The sequence below is a fragment of the Parasteatoda tepidariorum genome, chromosome 4 (assembly GCF_043381705.1).
Source record: "Parasteatoda tepidariorum isolate YZ-2023 chromosome 4, CAS_Ptep_4.0, whole genome shotgun sequence".
In the NCBI taxonomy this organism is placed as follows: domain Eukaryota; kingdom Metazoa; phylum Arthropoda; class Arachnida; order Araneae; family Theridiidae; genus Parasteatoda; species Parasteatoda tepidariorum.
The window spans coordinates 25878437-25900528 of NC_092207.1; the positions used below are offsets into that span (position 1 = coordinate 25878437).

The window sequence follows — 22092 nt, forward strand, 5'->3', positions numbered from 1 at the left end:
ATGCCTGTTTTTTCTCGACGAATTCGGATTTCTTACCTCCTAAATATAGCCTGGAAAATATAGTGCAGGAGAGTAATCCTAAATTTGGGACTTTTATACACAGGGACCTCGCAAAACCCTGGGGGGCTGGTTTATATAATGTCTATGAAAGCTAGCCTTCTTCACCTCAGTACATTCAGTTGGTTTAATGTGGTAAAAAGGTCTAAGATGTAAAAAAGAAGTCACATAAAAGTCAATGCTCAAAAATGTGTTGAGTTTAGTTACTTTTATGGAAATTTCTTTTATGATTGAATATTGATTTCTCCAATATAAGAACAAAAATGGTTTACATTTTTCATCAAATGGAACACGTTTTGTCCAACTTGAAAACAAAATTTACGTTCACGCCATTTTTATGGCTAAAATAATATTTTAAACGTCACATAGAGTTAAAGGTGCTTTTATGCATTCGAATATATTTTTATTATAAGTCACTTATGATTCCTCTCCAAATGGAATTTCTAGCGAAATTTTAAAATGAATTTTTTATTTCAATAATACCAGTAAGGAAAATGGAGAAAATATCTTTTCAAATATTATCGCTTGAAATTTAACATCTATGAAAAATTTTTTTGCAACTATTGTGACTTGGGTTTTGATTTTAATATTTATTTAAAAATAGGATTTTAACTCGCTAATTTCTAAGCAAAACTATCATATCAGGATTATTTTCTTAGTTTTTTGTGGGATATAATGAATTTCTCTGAGCAAATACATTTATGTTTGAGGAATCAAACTACTGCATTTGCTATTGCAATAAATGTCTTTAATAGGGAAGATTCTGTTTTTATTCTACTTATAAACGCTGGGGGCAACATAGAATAATAGTAGAATCTTCCTAATTAAGGAGTCCAATTTATAAAAGATTTTTAATTCCACGGAATATCAAGGAAAGGGCCTCTGGCAATAAATATAATGATTTGTCGATTTTTAAAATAGTTTAGAAGAGCGTTTTCTGAAAAGCGCATGATTTTTGTGTAGATAATTGGAGTCAGTGCACATATCTTTAGGATAATTAGAAAATTCCTCATTCTTTACTTAGTTTGATGGATTTATTTCAGGCTGTTTTCAATGAGCGTAAAGTTATAAAGGATCATTTTGTTTTATTTTATTAACGACGTTGAAATGTTAACCCATTTTTTGGTTTGCGAACTCTTGGTATTCAATTCCACAGGTTTGAAAATTTTAAACACAATCTAGAAGACTAAATAATTTATGGATCAAATATTGGAACAAACTATCCTTCGTGGAATGCTTTTCTGATGAAACTATTTCGCATTTGCAGTTTATGAAGAAGAAAACCATAAAAACTTTCCAGGATTAGTAGGTGATCTATCTATCACAGCTGATATTTTACGACTGCTCAGTGGTCCTTGTGAGCCGGAAGAATTTGTTGCAACCAGCCATCGTTGAAATTCGAACCTAGGTTTCCTCATTTTATTTTTTATAACCGGCGTTAGGCAGCCGACCCAAATTCCGAGTTTACGACTATTAATGTTCAACTTCGTAGTCTTGTAATTTTGAACTCAACCTAAAAGACTAGGAAAGTCCTTGATGAAGTATTGTGACAAACTAACCTTCGTGAAGGGCTTTTTGATGGAACTTACCCAAATTTGCGTTACATGGTGCGAAAAACTACGAAGGGTCCCACGGTTAGCCCGGCGGCAAGAAGATTCTAACCCATGATCCATATACCACAGGAGATATTAGCCTTGTGGTGTTTTGAGAACCCGGAGCAGAATTCGTATCAACCAGCCAACGCTGGAATTCGAACCTGAATCACATCATAGGAAGGCGAGGGCTTTATCTCCCGAGATCCCGTTCATTGGGTTTTGGTTCAAAACCCCTTTTAGAAACCACTGAAAAGTGAGTGAATAGTGAAATAAAAAATTCGTAAAAAGTGTGCCGTTTTAAAATAGTTTCTTCAAAGAGCATATTTCGGTCTCCATACGTATTCATTATTATCGAGTTCTATTATATTTTAATACGCCTTTTTTCTTACACATAGTTATTCAAAATTGTTTTGATAAACTTTTTAATTCCCATTAGCTTCATGAGTTTTAATTAAGACAATTCTTCTGTGATATTTTAATTACGACTCGCAATAAGGAAATAAATAAGTAAAATACAGTGGAGCATCGTTTATACGACGCCGAAGGGACCACCGAAAAACGTCGTATAAACGATAACGTCGTATAATCGATTTTTACTTCTAAAACTGAAACCAACTCTGTTTTCAGTTAATTTTAATGTTTAACGTGTTGATTTACATAAATTTCTAAATTAGACAAANCCCTACGTACTCATTATTATCGACAGGGTGCGTAGCGTTTTTAAAAAGTGCTCAACGGTGCTTATTTTCGATTTTCGTTTTTTAAAAACCCTTAAAGGTGCTTTTTTCATTGGGTGTTTTTAAAAAGTGCTTCCTTTTCCCTTTTTCAAAATGAGATTTTTCCCTTACTATGTTGATTTTTGCTTCGAATTATGCAAAAAGATACAGTTCACATTGTTCTATTCAACGTTTTCGTAATTAATTCAGCCCCAATCTATTTCGGCGTAAAGTGAGTCCATCGCGTATGAAAACGCCATTCGTTTTGCATGATTCAAAATTTTATGATTTTTGATAATTGTCAAAAATAATGCCAAAAGTTTTTTTTTCTTTTTTTTTCTTTTTTTTTTTTTTTTTTTTTTTTTTTGACATGACGGTTAAAGCAAGATAAAACCGTCGATTGTCAAAAACTTTCTAACCCTACCTAATTGTGATATTTTTAGAAGTGCTTAAAAATATTTTTTGAGTGCTTGAAAAGTGCTTAAAAGATGCTTATTTTTTGTTGAATAATTTGGCTACGCACCCTGATCGAGTTACATTATATTTGAGTACGCCTTTTTTCGTGCACATGGTTATTCAAAATTGTTTCGATAAACTTTTTAATTCCCTAAAGCTTCATGAGTTTTGAGTCTGATATTTTAAGATAATTCTTCTATGATATTTTAATTACAACTCGCAATAAGGAAATAAGTAAAATAATGAAATTGGAGCCCTACAATTCAGTAGTTGTGAACTGGTATTATTGTTCAGGTTTAATGTTTTTTTTTTCTTCTTTAATATTAAATGAAACGAATAAAAAGTTTTGTGTTGTTCCTGTAAAAAAAGGGAACTGGTATGTTCTTCGAAGACTTCCGTGTTTTCTTGGCGACACCTGTCACTTTCATATTTTCAGACGTCATCTCGCAAGCATTATTCTTAGAAGCAGTATAAGTTGATCAGCTTAGAGCATGGTTAAAACGTTGTTAAATCGTTTACAGACACTGGAGAAAGGAAACTAGAAAAAAAAGGTTGTCGAACTTCTTTGGTAAACATGTTGTATGTTTAATTTTGGTTCTGGAAGAGAAAAAAATATTTGCACATCAGTTTTGTTGAACAGATTTCAGAATTGTTAGCATTTTCAGATATGTTTTATTAGGTTTTTTTTAAATTTTTTTTTATCGATAACTGCCTTGTATAAGAAAAGGAAAAATCCCAGAAGATTTTACAAAATAATATAAATTCATGATAACAATTACAGGGTGCGTAGCGTTTTTAAAAAGTGCTTAAAGGTGCTTATTTTTGATTTTTGTTTTTTAAAAGCCCTTAAAGGTGCTTTTTTCATTGGGTATTTATAAAAAACGCTTAATTTTCCTTTTTTTCAAAACGAGATTTTTCCTTTACCACGTTGATTTTCGCTACGAATTATGCAAGAGTCACAGTTCACATTGTTCGATTCAACGTTTTAACAATTAATTCAACCCCAATCTATTTCGGCGTATTTTCAGTCAGTAGCGTATGAAAACGCCATTCGTTTTACGTGATTCAAAATTTCATGATTTTTGGCAATTGTCAAAAACAATGCCAAAATGCTATTTTTTTGACATGACGGTTAAAACAACATAAAACCGTCAATTGTCAAAAACTTTCCAACCCTGCCAAATTATGATATTTTTTAAAGTGCTTAAAAATATTTTTTGAGTGCTTAAAAGGTGCTTATTTTTTATTGAATAATTTGGCTACGCACCCTGAATTAAGTTATGTAAATATTTTAAACATTGGGGGTGTTCAGCGTTTTTTTATAATCAGACTACAAAAACTGAAATATAATAATCACAAGTTTAAATTATTTGGAGCATTTGCTATCAGTGATCGACTCCAAATGAACTGGAATACAGAATGTTTTTTTTTATTTTATGTTTGCAATATTTCTGAATTCATTTTTTTGATTAGTATCTGGATTCATTTTAGATGGTTATAAATTTATTCGAAGTAATTTTAAAATAGAGAGAAATGAAATTGCTATAATATTTATAAACGAAAATCTTTAAATTGATTTTTGTAAATGAGGCTAACTTGAAATTCTTTTTAGCATATTATTTAGCAAGCACGATTGATTCAATTATAAATATCTATCCTTCATACAGGTTTATATTGGAAACATATCAAAAATAAGTTTAAAAAATATCCCTCAAGGTAAAACGTATCACTTCCTGGTAATTTATTTACATAGTAAGTACCAAGAGATGTTGCGATGATTTACCGAATCTCCAATTCAATTCCTTCGTAGAAGTGCTCTAAATATATTGTTCGAGAAAACAAGACCCTTCTTTGTTTGTGAAGACTATTATCAACCTCAGCTGTCTGTCTTAATTCGAACATTGAGACGGATGCTGATCTCATAGAAGAGTTCTTAGAGATTATCTTTCTCCCTTCCCTTTACAGCGGAAAGAAAATAGATATTTGGCACTTTGTAGTAAACATTTTTCATCTTTTCCATGCAATACGTTTATAACTTATTATTTGAAAAATGAAATTTCATTCCACATCTTTTATAATTTTTGAAAAAAAATTTTTCTTCGCTTTTTTTTATTTTTAAAGTTAAATCCTTCTAAATAGTAGTTCGTTTTTTACCACGTTTATACCAACTTGCTTTCGTGTATGTCTGTTCGGGTGGAATTTTGTAATCGATTTTAAAGTAGCTTCCCGACTAGCTACTTCCCGACTAGCTCAAATTTGGCACATAGTTCAGAATTGGATGACAATGCATGAAAATGACGTGAAAAAAGACAAAGTAAAATAAAATTAAAATTAAAGAAAAATTAATATTTACGCGATTGTCTTTTGTTGTCGATTCGATTATTTCAAATTAGTGTCACATATCAGTTGAAAAGTTTTGTGTAAAGTGAGTGAAAAAATTGAGATTTTGGAAGTGAGTACAAAAAAAAAAATCAAAATCAAAACAATATTTCTAAAAACCACGTTTTTGTAGTGGAGAATAATAATTAAAAAACAAGAATTTTAGAAACGAAAAACGTGGGGCGTATGAAATACATAACAGTACATATACACATTTTCTTACTCGTACACTTGCACAACCACATAACACATTTTCTTACTCATACACATGCACAACCACATACACATACACATTCAGATACAGTTACAGATATACATGCACATATTCTCATGAGCACACAAACTGTTACTGTTATGCATTTCATGCTCCCAACGTTTTTCGTGTTTCAAATTTTTGTTTTTTAATTATTATTCTCCACTACAAAAACGTGGTTTTTAAAAATATTATTTTTATTTTGATTTTTTTTGGATCTATTCTTATCTGAAAAGTTATTTTATCCAATTCCAAAATTTTATAATCTATTCATATAAAACGTTTTAATTTGAACATGGTGCGTAGCGTTTTTAAAAAGTGCTTAAAAGTGCTTATTTTCGATTTTCGTTTTCTAAAAGCCCTTAGAGGCGCTTTTTTCATTGAGTGTTTTTAAAAAGTGCTTAATTTTCCCTTTTTCAAAATGAGATTTTTCCTTTACTATGCACATTTTCGCTTCGAATTATGCAAAAAAGACACAGTTCACATTGTTCTATTCAACGTTTTTACAACTAATTCAACCCCAATCTATTTCGGCGTATTGTCAATCCGTAGCGTATGAGAACGCCATTCGTTTTACGTGATTCAAAATTTAATAATTTTTGACAATTATCAAAAACAATGCCAATTTTTTTTTTTTTTTTTTGACATGACGGTTAAAACAAGATAAAACCGTCAATTGTCAAAAACTTACCAACCCTGCCTAGTTATATTTCTTTAAAGTGCTTAAAAATATTTTTTGAGTGCTTGAAATGTGCTTATTTTTTGTTGAATTATTTGGCTACGCACCCTGTTGAATAATTTTTTAATGGAATTGATGAATTTCCCTCAGACTTCAGCTTTAATTTATATTTTCCATACTTCACCTAACTCTTCTGCCTAGGGCAAGCATAATTAGATTTCGATTTTGAATGACATGAGTAAACATAAGACGTTATTAGCTGTCCATCTTCCTCGATCGATTGAATCGTTGGGGGTTGTTTGTTTTACAGTAAAAGATTCCGTGCGTTGTTGTCCATATTTGTTTAACATCGGCTTTCAACAAACTTGCGGAAGTGTTTAATATTCCTAGCTGTTCGAATGATTTTCACTGCTTCGGTTATTTATTAAGGATTCAATTTCTAATGTTTGTCAGAGAAACTTTTGATGAATTTTTAGAAATTTTATTTTAAGTGTTTTTAATTTATTTTTTCATTACTTGATTTTCAGTTCCTTTCAATTTTGTCCAAAATTATTCACATACTAGTTGTTATATTTAATTTATATACACTGAAGAAAAAAATTTTTTTTGTAAAACGCTCAATAAAAGTTCTGGATTAGGGAAGAAGTATATATGTAGAAATGAGAACATCGGCAAAACATATTCAGCACATTTCAATAACTTTTTCGATTGTTATCTTTTTCACTATTTTTAAAGTGATAACACTCAGGAACATTTCTTTTTTTTGTAAAATGCTCAATAAAAGTTCTCGATTAGGAAACAAGTATATATTTAAAAATGAGAACATAGACAAAACATATTCAACGCATTTAAATAACTTTTTCGTTTGTTATCTTTTTCACTATTTTTAAATTGATAACACTGAGGAGCATTTTCTTTGTAAGAGGCCCAATAAAAGTCCTTGATTTAGGAAACAAGTTCATATTTAGAAATGAGAGCATATACAAAGCATATTCAATACATTTAAATAACTTTTTCGTTTGTTTACTTTTCGTATCATTGATTTCTAATCTGTAATCTGTTTCTCTCTCCAAGCTAATGTTTTTTTTTTATTTTTTGTATTTTTAATGACATTTTTAATCTACTTTTTTTGTCGATATGTACAAATTTAAAATCGTTATGTTATAATGCTGCCGTGTATTAGAGCAAAAAAGCGTAACTGCTTCACGATAAATTTCGGGAAAAGTGACTTTATAATTATTTTCTTTCTATAGCTTATGCTATGAATGCTCTAAAATAGAATTTCCAAAAATTGATAAAACAAAAATTATTTTTGATTGAATGCAATAGACGTTTTACAATCGGTGGTTTATTGTACTAAAAACTAAATTTATAAAAATCTCAATTTTGAATTTTTTGTCGCTAACATTTATTTCTCAATTGCACCGCAGAGTAGGGGGTCGCATAAATGTTACGACAAACTTCAATGGGAGGTAGGGTACATGATCGGGATTAAAATTGCATACGAATCGAACTGTGTCATACGTCGAAATGTTGCATGCATCGAAATGTTGTCGTACGTCGTATATTTTGTCGAGCATTATGAACTGTTTCTTAGTGTGCTTCTGAATAGATCATAATGGAATAGCTTCCTAGCCGCATGTGACGACATTTCTGGGCATGAGTTTCTATTCAATTTTAATCCTATAATAATATGCCCTAACTTTCCTAGAAGTTTTTCGCAATATTTGCACTACCGTTTCTTATACTATAAACGTCTCTTATACGACGTTTTTACGCTTGTACGTTTCTACATTAATTAGACTAAAAATGTCATTTTAAAACAAGTTTGTAGGATGGATAGGAGAGAAACTAATTTCAGATTTGAAGTCTTTAAGCTTGAATTAGGCAAATTCAAGTATTTGTATAAATGCAACAAATAATTTGTTCCCCAGCGTATTTAATGTTATTTTAGAACAGAAATTATTATCTTTAATGTATGTTTTTACAAATTTTACTGAAAATAAAGAAGAAAAAAAACAAGCATTAGCAGTCTCTAATTAGTGTTATGAGCGTTATGAAAACCTCACGAATCATTTTCAAGAAAGACAAAATTAAAAACATTAAAACCTGTTTAATTGCCGAAGATATGAGGAGATGAAATTTAACTGTTAGGAAAAATTTTTATTGAGGAATAAAACTAGTTTTTAAGTTTTAAATCTCGCCTTTAGCAATATCGATTTGTCGGATTTTGATATATTTTTTTCTTCATTACTTGAATATTTGATGGTCATATCCTAATGTAATTATTATTTTACTTCATTTTTTACAATGATTCATGTATATTATCTACATTGTTTAAAGAATACCTAGTATATTTAGTACGTAATATTAATTAACGAAATAAGTTAGATGTTATACTTATTAATTTCTAAATTTTCAGCAAAATTGAAAGGAACTTTAAATCAAGTTAAACGTAGTCGATTAACTTTCTATTTTAGTTAAAAATGGTTGCAAGAGCGCTTGCTTCTGTTATAGATTAAATTAGAATAGTAAAGAGCTATTTTAAATATTTCCTAAATTTAGCTTAAAAATTGATTAGATTTTGAGTTTTCAATAAGTTATGAATCAAAATTAGATACTTTTCGCCCAGGTTATAATTATAGTTTCTATATCAGCTGTTTCCAAAAGCTGTTACGCGGAACCTTTAGGTTAAGTTAGAAGGTTGCAAGGGTCTAACGAAAGTTTGGGTTTTATTTAACTATGGATTATAATTATAGTTTCGATATCAGCGGTTTCCAAAAGTTGTTACGCAACACCTTAGGGTTCAGTTAGAAGGTTGCAATGGTCTATCGAAAGCTTGGGTTTTATTTAACTAACTATGGATTTTTAAAAATGTAATAGTATTTATATTCTGTTAATAATCAATTATTTCTCTAATAATTTGGTTATTTTTCCAAAATTATTTCAGTAAAATGCTAGAGAAAGAAGTAATATATTGAATAAAAAGATATGACGGATATATGAAAAAATTGCATTAGTATTTTCAATTAAATTTTTTTTCAATCCAAAATAAAACTTAATTTAACAATAAACAATATGGCCTTCTGATAACTATCTTAAACTTTTGTAACTGTTCTGTTTTATCTCGAACCATTATTTAGATTACATGATTAAAAACTTCTTTCACTTAAAAAGTATACAAATTGGAAATAACAGTCGACATATTTCTAGATCTCAAAAATAATCATTAAGTTCGAAAATAACATTAAATCCTCACCATAGAGCATGGAAATACACAAAGCGGGGAAATGCATTTTACCCTGATTTGCCCCTCTCGGCCACTGTGGTTTTTCTTGCTTTGTTTCTCACCTTAATTTTTCCATTTTTCGTTGGCGTCTTTACGTTTTATATTTCAAATCACTTTTGTTTCCTCTTATTTATGTTTGGCAAGTCTTGAAAATAGACGCCTAATTTTTGAACGCTTGAGGCATGTAGTTTATTTGCAATTTGCAAATTTTTGAAGCGAATACATTTTTTAATCAAGTAATAGGTAACATAGAGTTGATACGTAGTGACTGACAAGAAAGTGAAGAAAACTTAATTTTCTTCTCTACGAAATGAATTTTATGATGTATATTTGCTGATTTCCAAATTAGTTCACTAAAATAGACTGAACAACTCACTTGTGAAACGAAATTTGGAGGTTCTCTTTTTAAGATAATGTTGATTTAAAAATTATAAAGTACACACGTCTGACAAGTCTTGAAAATGGGTGCCTGTTTTTGAGCGCTTGAAACATGTTGACTGCTATTTCCGATTTGTTTATTGTTGAAGCGAATGAAGTAATTTTCTTACTGATTCAGTTTCTTGGGATTATTAATTTAACATTATTCAGCTTATTTTATTAATTTTCAGATTATTCATGCACCAAAACCAAATTCTGACCAGTGAATGAAATTATCTGACGTTAAACCTAATCTTAAGATTGGCATCGATGAACAATGAGAAAAACAACTTGATTCTTCAAACTTTCAAAATAATCAGCAGTCTTTCTTAGGTTAATAATCTCGCAATTTCTAAAGAAATCAATTGATAAAAACGGAGTTCCGCCAAACGAAAATCAATCATTAAGGGTTCCATGACTGAAAGAAATTGGGAACTGCTGCTCTATGTTAATAGATTCTCAAAAATAATTTTTTTTTTTTGTGTTCGGAGATTCTTATTAAAGAAAAATAAGAAAACTTGAAAATGGGAGAGATAAAAAACAGATTTGCTTATATCGATATTAATAAATTACTTCATTTATAAAATATAATTTCGTTATAATATTATAAATTAATGATTATAATATAATACATTATAATAAATCATAATCATTTCCTCTCGCATTTTTGAAAAATTCCAAGCAAAATTTCAGCATTATGTCTTACTTTCAGACACGACAGTAATTGCAGCCTTTGGGACATATATTCACTAAAAAAATACGCTCTCATACATTTTCTCACAAAAAACATCGTTAGCAGACTATTTTTTGCCCTGAAAGTAATTTGCGATACATTAATGTTAACGCTCCCTTTGCTTTTTATGCTCATAGTTGCATTTTACAAGCTCGTAAACTTTTGAAAACCTATATCATAAAAATGGAATCAGTGTATAGTATTTTCTTTAGAATCTTTTTTTTCCCTGAACAACTTATAGCAGTCGGTATCTTTTTAACACTATTTGGAAGGGGAAAGAAAAAAAAAAGAGTTTTTGTGCGGAAAAGTAACTAGTCAAAATAGAAAAGTTTTTGAAATGAGCCACCTGGTTCCTGTATCAGTCAGTTTATTTCGGAGTTCCGTGCTCTTAGTATTGTCTTCTTGTTATGTATGATTTATTTTTTGACCTTCATTTCTGTAATTCGTGAAAACAAGATTGGTTTGGATTCAATAGATTAGATCATTGAATCTTTGAATTGCTTACATAAAGGAAAATTATATAAATAAAGTAATTATAAAAATTTGCATTGTATTGGGTTGACTACTAAGTTTCCGCCAATTTTTTTAAAAATTTTAATATTCTGCATATTATTAAATGTTTTTGGCAGAACGTTTTAGATCATTCAAGGAGGATATATTGTTCCACTGGAAGCTATTTCTTTTTGTTGTTGTTTGAGTTGATTTATGTTATTTTCAGAATACTACACTCTCTTTGCTTTTAATAAAGGTTCTAAATAGAGTCCGTAGTCAAATTATTCAACAAAAATAAGCACTTTTCAAGCACTCAAAAAATATTTTTAAGCACTTTAAAAAATATCATAATTAGGCAGGGTTGCAAAGTTTTTGTCAATCGACGGTTTTATCTTGTTTTAACCGTCATATCTAAAAAAAAAAAACTTTTGGCATTGTTTTTGACAATTGCCAAAAATCATGAAATTTTGGATCATGTAAAACGAATGGCGTTCTCATACGCTACGGACTGACTATACGCCGAAATAGATTGGGGTTGAATTAATTATGAAAACGTTGAATAGAACAATGTGAACTGTGTCTTTTTGCATAATTCGAAGCGAAAATCAACACAGTAAAGGAAAAATCTCATTTTGAGAAGGGAAAATTAAGCACTTTTTAAAAACACTCAATGAAAAAAGGGCTTTTAAAAAACGAAAACCGAAAATAAGCACCTTTAAGCACTTTTTAAAAACGCTACGCACCCTGTCTAAGGCTGCAGAAGCTGCTCGTGACATTTGTGCCATGAGGGGAGAGGAGGCCATGTCTGAAGGGACGAAAAAAAATGGAAATTTTGACCTCAAAAATGCATCTCGTTCTGGCCATCTATTTGAGTTCGATGTGCACAGTTTTTGGACGAAATTTCGTGTCGAGCGACAGAAAACTGGCTGAGGAAATGGAATTCGCCCTTTATCGACATACTCCCTTAAAAAAAACTGCGACAATTTAGTTGCCTACCCATTATTAGGAAGAAAAAACTAATGCTATTATCCCATTATGCATGCAGATTACTCCCACTAAACTTCACGTTCATTTAATATACAAAGCAACTTTTCTTAAAAAAAAAATATTTTGTGTAACTTTTATATTAAAAATGAGAACATTTATCCAATTGAGATGCATGAATATTGACCAAGCGATTGGATTTTAGAATTACATTTTTTGCTTCCTTATTACCACCTCCAGATGCTCACGTCTGAAGCACTTTCTTTTTATTAAAAATAAATATTAATACACATGGATATATAGAAATGTGTTTTTTTTTAAAATTTTTTATAAAGCAACGTGGCTTTTTATCGAGCTCAGAATATGTAGGTAACATGGATGCGTACTAATTTTTGTAAACGCGTTAACACTATACTGAGTACATCTTTGGGGGGCTGATATCTAAACTATAATCATCAAAATGTGTGATTAGGAATTTTTGTTCTACAAATTTTTGTAATATTTAAAAAAATTCTTTTTTTCCGATGGAAGTTCATTTTGAATTAATTGAGTCTATTGCTAATTAATAAGTATACAGGGAAGGTAATTTTTATAATAAATGCATATTAAAATTTAATTCGTATTTATCAGATATTAATGCCTGCATCTCTACACATATTTTTTCCTTTCTCTTTTAAGATTTGTCATCTTTCAGTAAGCACGGGTCCCATAACTCCTATGTAGTCCGTTACTCTTTCCATTTTTTTTCGTTCTTTGGCATCATAAAAGTGTGCAACGTTTGATCATCTTAAATAGGTGTATGTAATGTCATTTATGTTTAGCTTTGTGTTGTCGATTAAGGATATTGTGTCATTCAACGAAATTCGCATTGTTTATTTCTTCGTAGAAAATGGGTTCTCTTAATTAGATTTTTTTTAAAGATTTTGCGATAATAGAGATTATTCTAAAATCGTATATTGATTATGGATGCAAATAAAAAAGAATAATGAAATTTTATTCACAAAGAACATGACTATTTATTAAAAAAAGATGATTTGTTTCGGATAAAATTAACTTTGTAACCCATTACAACAGCTTTTAGACATGTTAATGGGTTATCCCAGGGATGGGGAAACTACGGCCCGCGGGCCAACTGTGGCCCAACGCAAGGTTTTATCCGGCCCGCGGACAGAATTTTAACTTGCCGATCCGTGACGAATATATACAATATACATCCATTCTCTTGTCTACTTTGTATATAGCTATTTTTGTTCTTTCTTTTCTAACAAAGTACTGATAATCTTTTTACTTTCTCTATTTTTGTTCTACAAAACATAAATTGATAGAAATAGTTAGCGCAGACAGCTTCAATTGGTAAAATGTTGAAAGCAGAAGTTCTTTATAGAATAACCGTAGATTGGCTCCAACGAGCGTTTATCTTTCTCGAGGAGCAGACATATGGAATCTAATATAGGTGAATTGTACTTCACATGTGTCAGACTGCGCATTTTAAGCTCCAATGAGTGGATTTCTCTGCCGGCGAGAGTTCTAACATTATTTACTACGTATGGAAAAATTGCACACATACAACGTCATTGTAAATAATGGTGAAATTTTTAAATGTATAAAATGGCTACTACTTTTTTGACTTATTTGTAAAATGTTTTAACCCCAAAATGGCAACTAAAAAATGTTAAGTTCATGTAGAGTGCCATACGTTCAATGATGAATTGACTTCATTTTATTTTAGAAGTTCGAATTTTTATTTTAGAAGCTTTTACTCGGCCCACCAAACTTTTTCTCTCAATTTTTGGCCCTCGACCAAAAAAAGTTTGCCCATCCCTGGGTTATCCAATCTCGTCCGTACTAGAAAATAGTTATTTCATGACTAAAAAAAATATTCAATAAATTATTATTATGATTTTTTTATAATGATATAGCTGAATCATATTTGAATATAATTGGAAATGTTCTGAATTTATTCTCAGAATTTATGCTCTCATTGGTTATTAAAATTTTAAAAATTGTTCTAAAGTATATTAATAAAATGTATATTTTTCTACCTAGCCGCTAAGTTTATTCGTAAAAATGCGAATTTGTTGTACCAATTTGTATCGTTCAAAATTTTTATTTTGCCGTGAAAATATTGCATGCTTTGCAACTTATAACTGTTATTAAATAAAATAATAAAAAAAATAATAAATATTTATAAACTTTTTCTTTTGAAAAGAATTATCTTTAAGTAAACAAATTTTATATTTTTGTGTAAAAATTTATCAAACCTTTTAAAAAGTTCTCGTGATATTTTGAAATATGCAAAAAATAAAGTTAACATTAGGGAGTCAAAACTTTAGACGTTTCACTTGATCAAACTATGGGACCATATTTCCCTGATTGCGGATTTAAAGGTCAGAAATCCGTATCCGTCTAAACTTTAGACGTTTCACTTNGCAAAAAATAAAGTTAACATTAAGGAGTCTAAACTTTAGAAGGCTCACTTGATCAAACTATGGGACCATATTTCCCTGATTGCGGATTTAAAGGTCAGAAATCCGTCGAAAAAAAAGTTCTGTTTATTATGAGAAAGTACGTTTTTGTGTCTGACTTCATAACTTAAAATATTTTCTGCACTAATTAGAATATTTGGGGTCAACCTGTCGGATCATTCAGATTGAGTCCTAGAACGTGAAGATCCAAGCATTAGAATCAAAAGTTATTTAAGGTGGTTCGTATCAAAAGTTATTCAAGCTGTGTGCACTGTAAGAATATGTTAATTATAAGAAAACAAAATCTTTGCTCGCATTTTTAAAGTAAAAAAAAATACAAGGAGTTTTGAGAATACACTATGTAAACAATGCAGAATAATGCTATTTCCGATTCTTAACAATAAAACTGCTTCTTACATAAGCTGTTAAAACATATCTTGTAAAGATTCCATTGACGTGTATATCGGAGGACGTCAATTGAAAATATGCTTTATTCCTTTCTTTTAAGTTTCAATGCTTTGAAAAACTTACAAAATTACATTACTCTCCAGTTTTAAGTGTCATTTTCTTTAACATTTCTGGTCTTTTGTTTTTGAAAATTTCAAGTGTAAATTTTTTGATTTTTTAGGTTAATAATGTTTATATGCGTGACCAATGGCTACATTCTATCTCATGGAAGGTGAGTACCCTTACGCTGCTTATCATTACTAGTTATTATAAAATAAATACATTCAATAATTTTGAAATGTTAGAAAGTTTATTTTTTTGCTATGAAATAATAGTAGTACACTGAGAAAAAAGTATGGTCAAAGCTACCATAATGTGGTAAAATTTACCGTGTTTCTGGCTCTATGGGAACACAAAAAAAAACTCGGTAATTTTTACCCAAGCGCTTTGGTAATAATTTTGATAAAATTAACAATGAAATATGGTTTTATAATGTGTGGTAAAATTTGATAATTTTTATTGTGACACATTAGAGCAGTGTTTCCCAAAGTGTGGTACGCGTACCCCCAGGGGTACTGAAACAGTTTAGCGGGGGTAAGCGTTCTTATGTGAAATATCTTTCAAAAAACGAAAATTACAAAAGAAATTATTTAAAAACAAAGCTAGCCATTAAAATTTACGATTACGTATTTTTCTATTGGTTTTTTTGTTTGTTTGCAGAGTTAACGGTCAATAATTAGTGGTGTCAACAGCCAGTTGTGATTTTTAACTTTTGTGCAATTTTTTTATAGTAGAAAATACATTCATTTTTTTATTAGTGGTACACAGCGTTACGAAAAATTTAGAAAGGGTACAGAAAAGTCATAAGTTTGGGAAACACTGCATTAGAGCATGGCATAAAAACTATTTATTCGATTAAATTTACTTTTCAGTTTTGCATTCTTTACTAAATGTGTGGTAACAGGAAATGTAATTTTGAAAACCAGAATTTCCAATAAACCGTTATCATGTGACAGGAAAAATTACCAAATAAATCATTCATATACTGTATATTTTATTTTGTTTATATTAACCGGAATTATGGCAAGGTTTCAATACCGCAAATAAATTAATTCTATTGGGTACGTTTTGACCTACATTATAACAGTTTTATAAATAATGAAACAAATACCATTTCCATTTTGTATTACTGTAATAATAATTCTTAATTTTTTATTTTATATTTAGATATTTAACTGCATAATTAAAAAAATAAAATATTTTTGGAATTATAAGGCCACATAATTTGTTAGTTTATAAAATTATAATTACTTGCTATTTAATGTTTTTAGGAACTATATTATCTGCCTATATTACTTAAGAGAGATAATATAACATGCCATTAGTGAATTAAGTCTGTAAGTCTGCACTATATTATCTACTTGGATTACTTAAGAAAGATAATATAACAAGCCATTAGTGAATTAAATTTGTTTTCTTCATATTTAATGAATCCTTCGGCTTTGAATTATTATGCTAAGATATTCGTTATTATTTGAATTGTAATGGTTTATGTGCAAAAGTGGAAATTTTTTTGTTAATTGTTTAAAAAAGTACTCAATGGTTTTCGAGGAGGAAATATTTTCTTATAATTTGGTTCGCGCAAAGCATTTTCGAAATCATAATAGTAAAATTACTTCCTAAAAAATGGGAGGGGGGGGGGAATAAATTCTGTTAATCCATCAATTTTTGGTATCAATATTAAAATCTACACCAAAACTTATAATAGAAAATGTTACTCTATTTTAAGCATTTCGAGTTGTATTGGTTTGGATGGAATAATATTATTTTTTTTTGTTAATTCTTAAAAGGAATACAAAACGGCTTAGTTTTTGAGGTTAATTTTTTTTCCTTACACATCTTTATCCAAGCAATGGCAGTTTAAAGAGATAGGGAGAAAAAAATCTAGTCAATCTAGTTCATCCATCTTACAATTTCAAAACTAATATCTTATAGAAATCAAATTGTTAACATTTTGGATTATAATGGGTGACAACTTTAATATCATTAAAATAATAGATTTTAATTGATCAAAGAAACTCTAATAGCTTATTTTTTAATGTTGACAATCTATCAAATGTCAGTTAGTTACTAACATAGTGATTTGTAAAGATTTGAATACAATAATAATGTGTTTTTTTTTAAAATTAATGGTTATTAAGATTATCCAATGACTTAGTTTTCAAGTTGTGTCAAATTTGTTCTTATACCTTGATCCAAGGCAAGGTTTTGAAAAATCGGAACTGAGAACCTAGTTTTAATAGTTGAACGTGAAGGGAGGAGGAGAATTCAAATATTCTTCTTCTTCAGTGATGACAGCCCTGGGTGGGCCCTAGAATTTTCTAGGATTTTAGTTTCCTCTGTTTGGCGACTGTCCTCCAGGTTTGATTTTCAAAATGTTGATGTTCTTCTCAACATGGTCGATACACCTAAGACGTGATCTGCCTCTTTGTCTTGTACCTATAAGTTTTGATAAAAAATATTTTCTTGCAGTTTCGGTCTTCCTACATTATGATTAAATGTCCGGTCTATTTTAGTCTCTGAATTTTTATGCACTAGACAACATCAAGTTCTTTTAAGATTTTAGACAACTCTGAGTTAGTTGTTCTTCTCCATCAGCTGTTTACCTGAGTTCCTCCTCGGATACTTCGTAGAGGGTACTATAGTGCGGCTTTGAGAAGAACTCATCCAGACTAGAAGTCTAGAGCTGTCTGCTGCTATGGTTAAAAACTAGAGCACATTTCTAATGGGGGTGCAATGGAGGAATGAAGGTGTTGATTGGTTTACTCATGCTGACCTTATGCAAAGATCAAGACAAGACTTTCACCCCACACCCCTATTCGAAGTGACTTTTCCTCGTAACCATGGTACCACCACGACGCGAGACAGATGTCTGGAGGAGTTCTCCTGAAAGCCTCACTATACGTCTACGAAATATCGAAATCGAGAGGAAATATCGAAAGACGAGGAGGCGATTGCAATTTTTGAAAGAAGGGTTATCTTTCAAAAATTGCAATCGCCTCCTCGTCTTTTGAAGTCTAAGCCCAGGTCTCAGAAGCATAAGTCAAGACAGGTCTTATAAGAGTTTCACATAAGAGTAATTTAGTTCTTAAACTTAGAAAGTTGGTTCTCATATAATTTTTTCAGACTGTGAAGACATCTATAAATCAATTGTGATTCAAATCTTACAGTCCGTCAAATTTTACTGCTATCTTACGATTTCATTCGAATTTTCATTTCGATAAATGCATTCTAAAATGCTAGCTGACTGAGTTCTAACTATTTGAATGAAATATTTTTTTCTTTGGAAATTTCTTTTAGTTAATTGTTAAAAGAATACTCAATGAATACTCAAAAAGAATACTTAATGGCTTAAGTTTTTGATATTAATTTTTCTCTTACATATCGATCTGTTACATGTCTGTTTCGAAATCATAACAATAAAATCACATTTTTGTCGTTTAGCACAAAGAGAAAAATCAACAGAGCTTTTTATAACATTTATGTACAGTATTCACCTTTTAATTGTTAAATATTTTTATCTTCCTACCCGCCATAATGCATCCTGATAAGTTGAAAAGTTAACTGTCAAAAACACACATTCTAATATTTACATCTGGCTTGATTCCCGTATTTTATCTTAGAGGAGGATTTGGTCTTCATATTCTTACTGAGTACTTTTATGCTTCTAAGATAAAATTTATTATTTTTGATAAAAATTTCTTTCAACTTATATTATTTTTTTAACGAAATAACATCTTTTGGTGACAAAAATGTTTAATGTCCTTCTGTTTTATTTCATTTTATAGTTTTATGAATGACATAAAAAAAAACCCTACGATTTAGTTATTCTTACGTACGTTTATTGTTTTTTAGTGACGAAAATGAGGCGGATGTTGTTAGGAATAAAATATTTTTTAATTTTTTTGTCTATTAAAATAAAGTTACGAGAGTTAAACGACGTTTCACGCGTTTTAAATCCGTAAAGGTTTTAACCTTAGATACGGATATAACAATTTTGCTGTGTAGTGCTTCTAAACAGTTATTTTTCATCAGTAATTTTTTATCGTCTTAATTGTCTTGTTTACCTCCAAATATGATTGGATACCTACAATTGACGTTATTATTGGTAAATCGTGGCATTTGTTGGTTTAGAAGCCAATCAGGTTCGACACACACGCTGACATCACTTACAAGTATCCAATTAAATTCGGTTTAAATCAAATGGTTTGGAATTATCATTTCACTTTTTCTCGAATTGTAAGTATCCAATTACCGTCATTACTATTCATATTTCATTTTATAACCGTCGTTGAACAGCCGACCGAATTTTTAGGTTTATGAATACTAATATTCAACTCCGCTGCCTTGTAATTTTGAACCCAATCCAAAAGACAAGGGAACATCAGGATGAAGTACGGGAGAAATTTGCTTTCGTGGAGGACTTTTTGATGGAACTAACCAGCATTTGCGTTACATAGAGAGGAAAACCACAACCTCTCATGGTTAGCCTGATGGCAAGGGGACTGTTATCCACGATCCGTATGCCAATGAGGATATTTTAAGTCAGCACTGTGTTCGGTGCAAGTCGGATGCGGAATTTGTAATAATCAGCCACCCCTGAGATTCGAACCCGGTTCACCTCAATGGAAGGAGAACGCTCTATCCCCAGAACCCTCATAGCTCGACTATTCATATTGAAACATCTGCCAATTTAAGATAATTTATTTTAGTGATAGTTAATTGTAATGAAATTCAAATTTATCATTATTTGCAATTTTTTAAAATACTTATATTAAAGACCAAAATATATAGATAAATGAAGGAATAAATAAAAGGTGCTGTCTTAAGATGCTTATTATATGGAATTTATTTTTACTAAATGTTTGGGTATTAATCCAGGATTATACCCAATATATGCCCAAATAAACCATGTTTACCCCTATACTTAATGGATTATGTGGATAAATGCCCGAATAAATCATGTTTAAAAGTTTTCATTGTTTCTGAATTCTTTAAATAATTAACTTTAGTAGTTTATTTTGAAATTTTATTAAACGGCAGAAATAGAATAAAAAATTTGGAATCCGTTTTGGTGTTTATGTTTTATTTCAATTGCTTTTTTTAATTTTTTTTATTTATTTTTCTGCTATTTATAACGTTTTTAAGTTATTCTGAACTCTTTTGTGCTATTATAACTACGAATTTCTTGCAATATAGTTTCATCACTTGGCAAAAATTAGTTTAAAATGTAATTATTCAGAATTTGGGAATTCAACAACTTATTCTGATCTTTTTTTCTGAGAACAAAAGCCATTCTTTGTCCGCTCTAGATCATTCATCCTGAATCCATTTTGATTATGTTTTATCTCAATTGCTTTTTAAAATTATTTTTTGTCATTTACTTTGTATTCCAGTTATTCGGAAATTTTTTTGTGTTTTTATAACTATGAATTTATTGCAATATAGTTTCCCTACTACACAGTGGCCCAACATCCAAGGTTTCGTGGCCAAAATTAGTATTTCGATAAAATTTGTTTCAAAATTTGGGGGTTTTTATTTAGGAGTTTTTATGTGCAGGTAAATTGAATTCATAGTTGAAATTTTGAAATACACTGAAAATACCGATAAAAAACAAACAAAATGGATGCTGAAATATGGCGAGCAAAAATGAAAAAAATGATATAGTACGTTTAAATAATTAAATATAGCAATGAAAATATAATAATTTTCGTAATTTTATATTGAAAAGGAAAATTATATTTTCGAAGTAATATTACAAAATAACGCGAAGACATGGAAAAAAAAACATAATTTTTGTTTTTCGTTATATGTAGTTCACTTTTGCAATACGGATAAAATGGGGTAGGTTTTTTCGAAAGAAGAAACATCAAAGAAGACAACAATAAGAAGTTTAGCTAATTACCTAGTGGAACTTTTTTCAACTAAGTTTCGAAAGTCATTCAAACATTGTAAAATGTCAAATGATACGATATAAACTATAAATTTGTCAAGAGTAATCCAACAAATTGAAAAATTGTACTGTAATTTCAGACTAATTACTCTGATAAAAATGTAACAGTAAGCTGAAATTTTTATATATATTTCTGAAATAAAAATTTAAAAGTTACATTTAAAAAAAATTTTTTTAAACATATTTTTCATTGCATTGTACTTTCGTCGGTTGAAAAAGTAAATTATAATGTTTGAAATGATTATGAATACTTAATTTAGACTATATTAAAACTGCCTACACATATTTTAGTTGAAAATTTAATTTTTGACTTTTGGCCAAAGATCATGGTCTTCTGGCCCGCAGTGCACTATTCAAATTTTAGTTTAAAATGTAATTATTCTGAATTTGTGAATTTGAAAAAAATATTCTGATCTCATTTTTTTCTGAGAACATGTCATTCGTTATAATTTTATTTTTGGGATGCATCACTTTGAGGTGTTTTCTTTTGTTGAATACAAAAGCTTTTGACCTTGTATCATGGTTCGTTAATCGTTTCCTGTTTCTCTATACACTTGGACGGAACTTGGAAATAATATCCCCACCCTAGGTTTGAATCGTTAGTATTTGACTCTAGCATTAATTATTCACGGTCTTTGATTTTAACATCGATAAAGATGCTTGTAATGATAGCAAAATGTTTTGCTGATTACATAACATATTTATTTGCGATAAATAAAGAAAAAAGATTTACTGTTTAAATATATAAATTCGTACTGTTAAAAAGCAAAAACCCTTACAAATTTTAAAAACCTGGAACATTCCAACTTAGTCTAAAAAAACCCTCGCAGGGCATGTAAAATTTTTTGCGCTCCAATGCCCTGCTTTTCATTGTATGTGCTCAAATAAACCACTATTGCGGAATAGGCTTTTTCCCCCCACTTATTTTAAAATGATAGATTTTTTAAGGAGTTATTTCAAAAGATATTATAGAAAATGTCCACTAATGTCCGCAACCACACTCTTATCCTTTAAAAAATTTCGGACTGATCGGTAAGACACGGTTCCCAGCAGAGCACCGAAGTCAAGCATCACTGACTGCGGTCAGTGTGCGGGTGGGTGACCCACTTGGATCAGT

At 30.0% G+C, this 22092-nt stretch overlaps 1 protein-coding gene across 1 annotated transcript in view; it reads left to right on the forward strand.

Annotated features, from left to right (window-relative positions):
* The window catches only part of LOC107438776 (C-Maf-inducing protein), a 135804-nt gene that overhangs the window by 45742 nt on the left and 67970 nt on the right, over positions 1-22092 (forward strand). The window contains exon 3 of the mRNA XM_043047724.2: positions 15144-15194. Coding sequence (XP_042903658.1) covers positions 15144-15194 — 51 coding nt within the window. The remainder of the gene's footprint in view (positions 1-15143; positions 15195-22092) is intronic.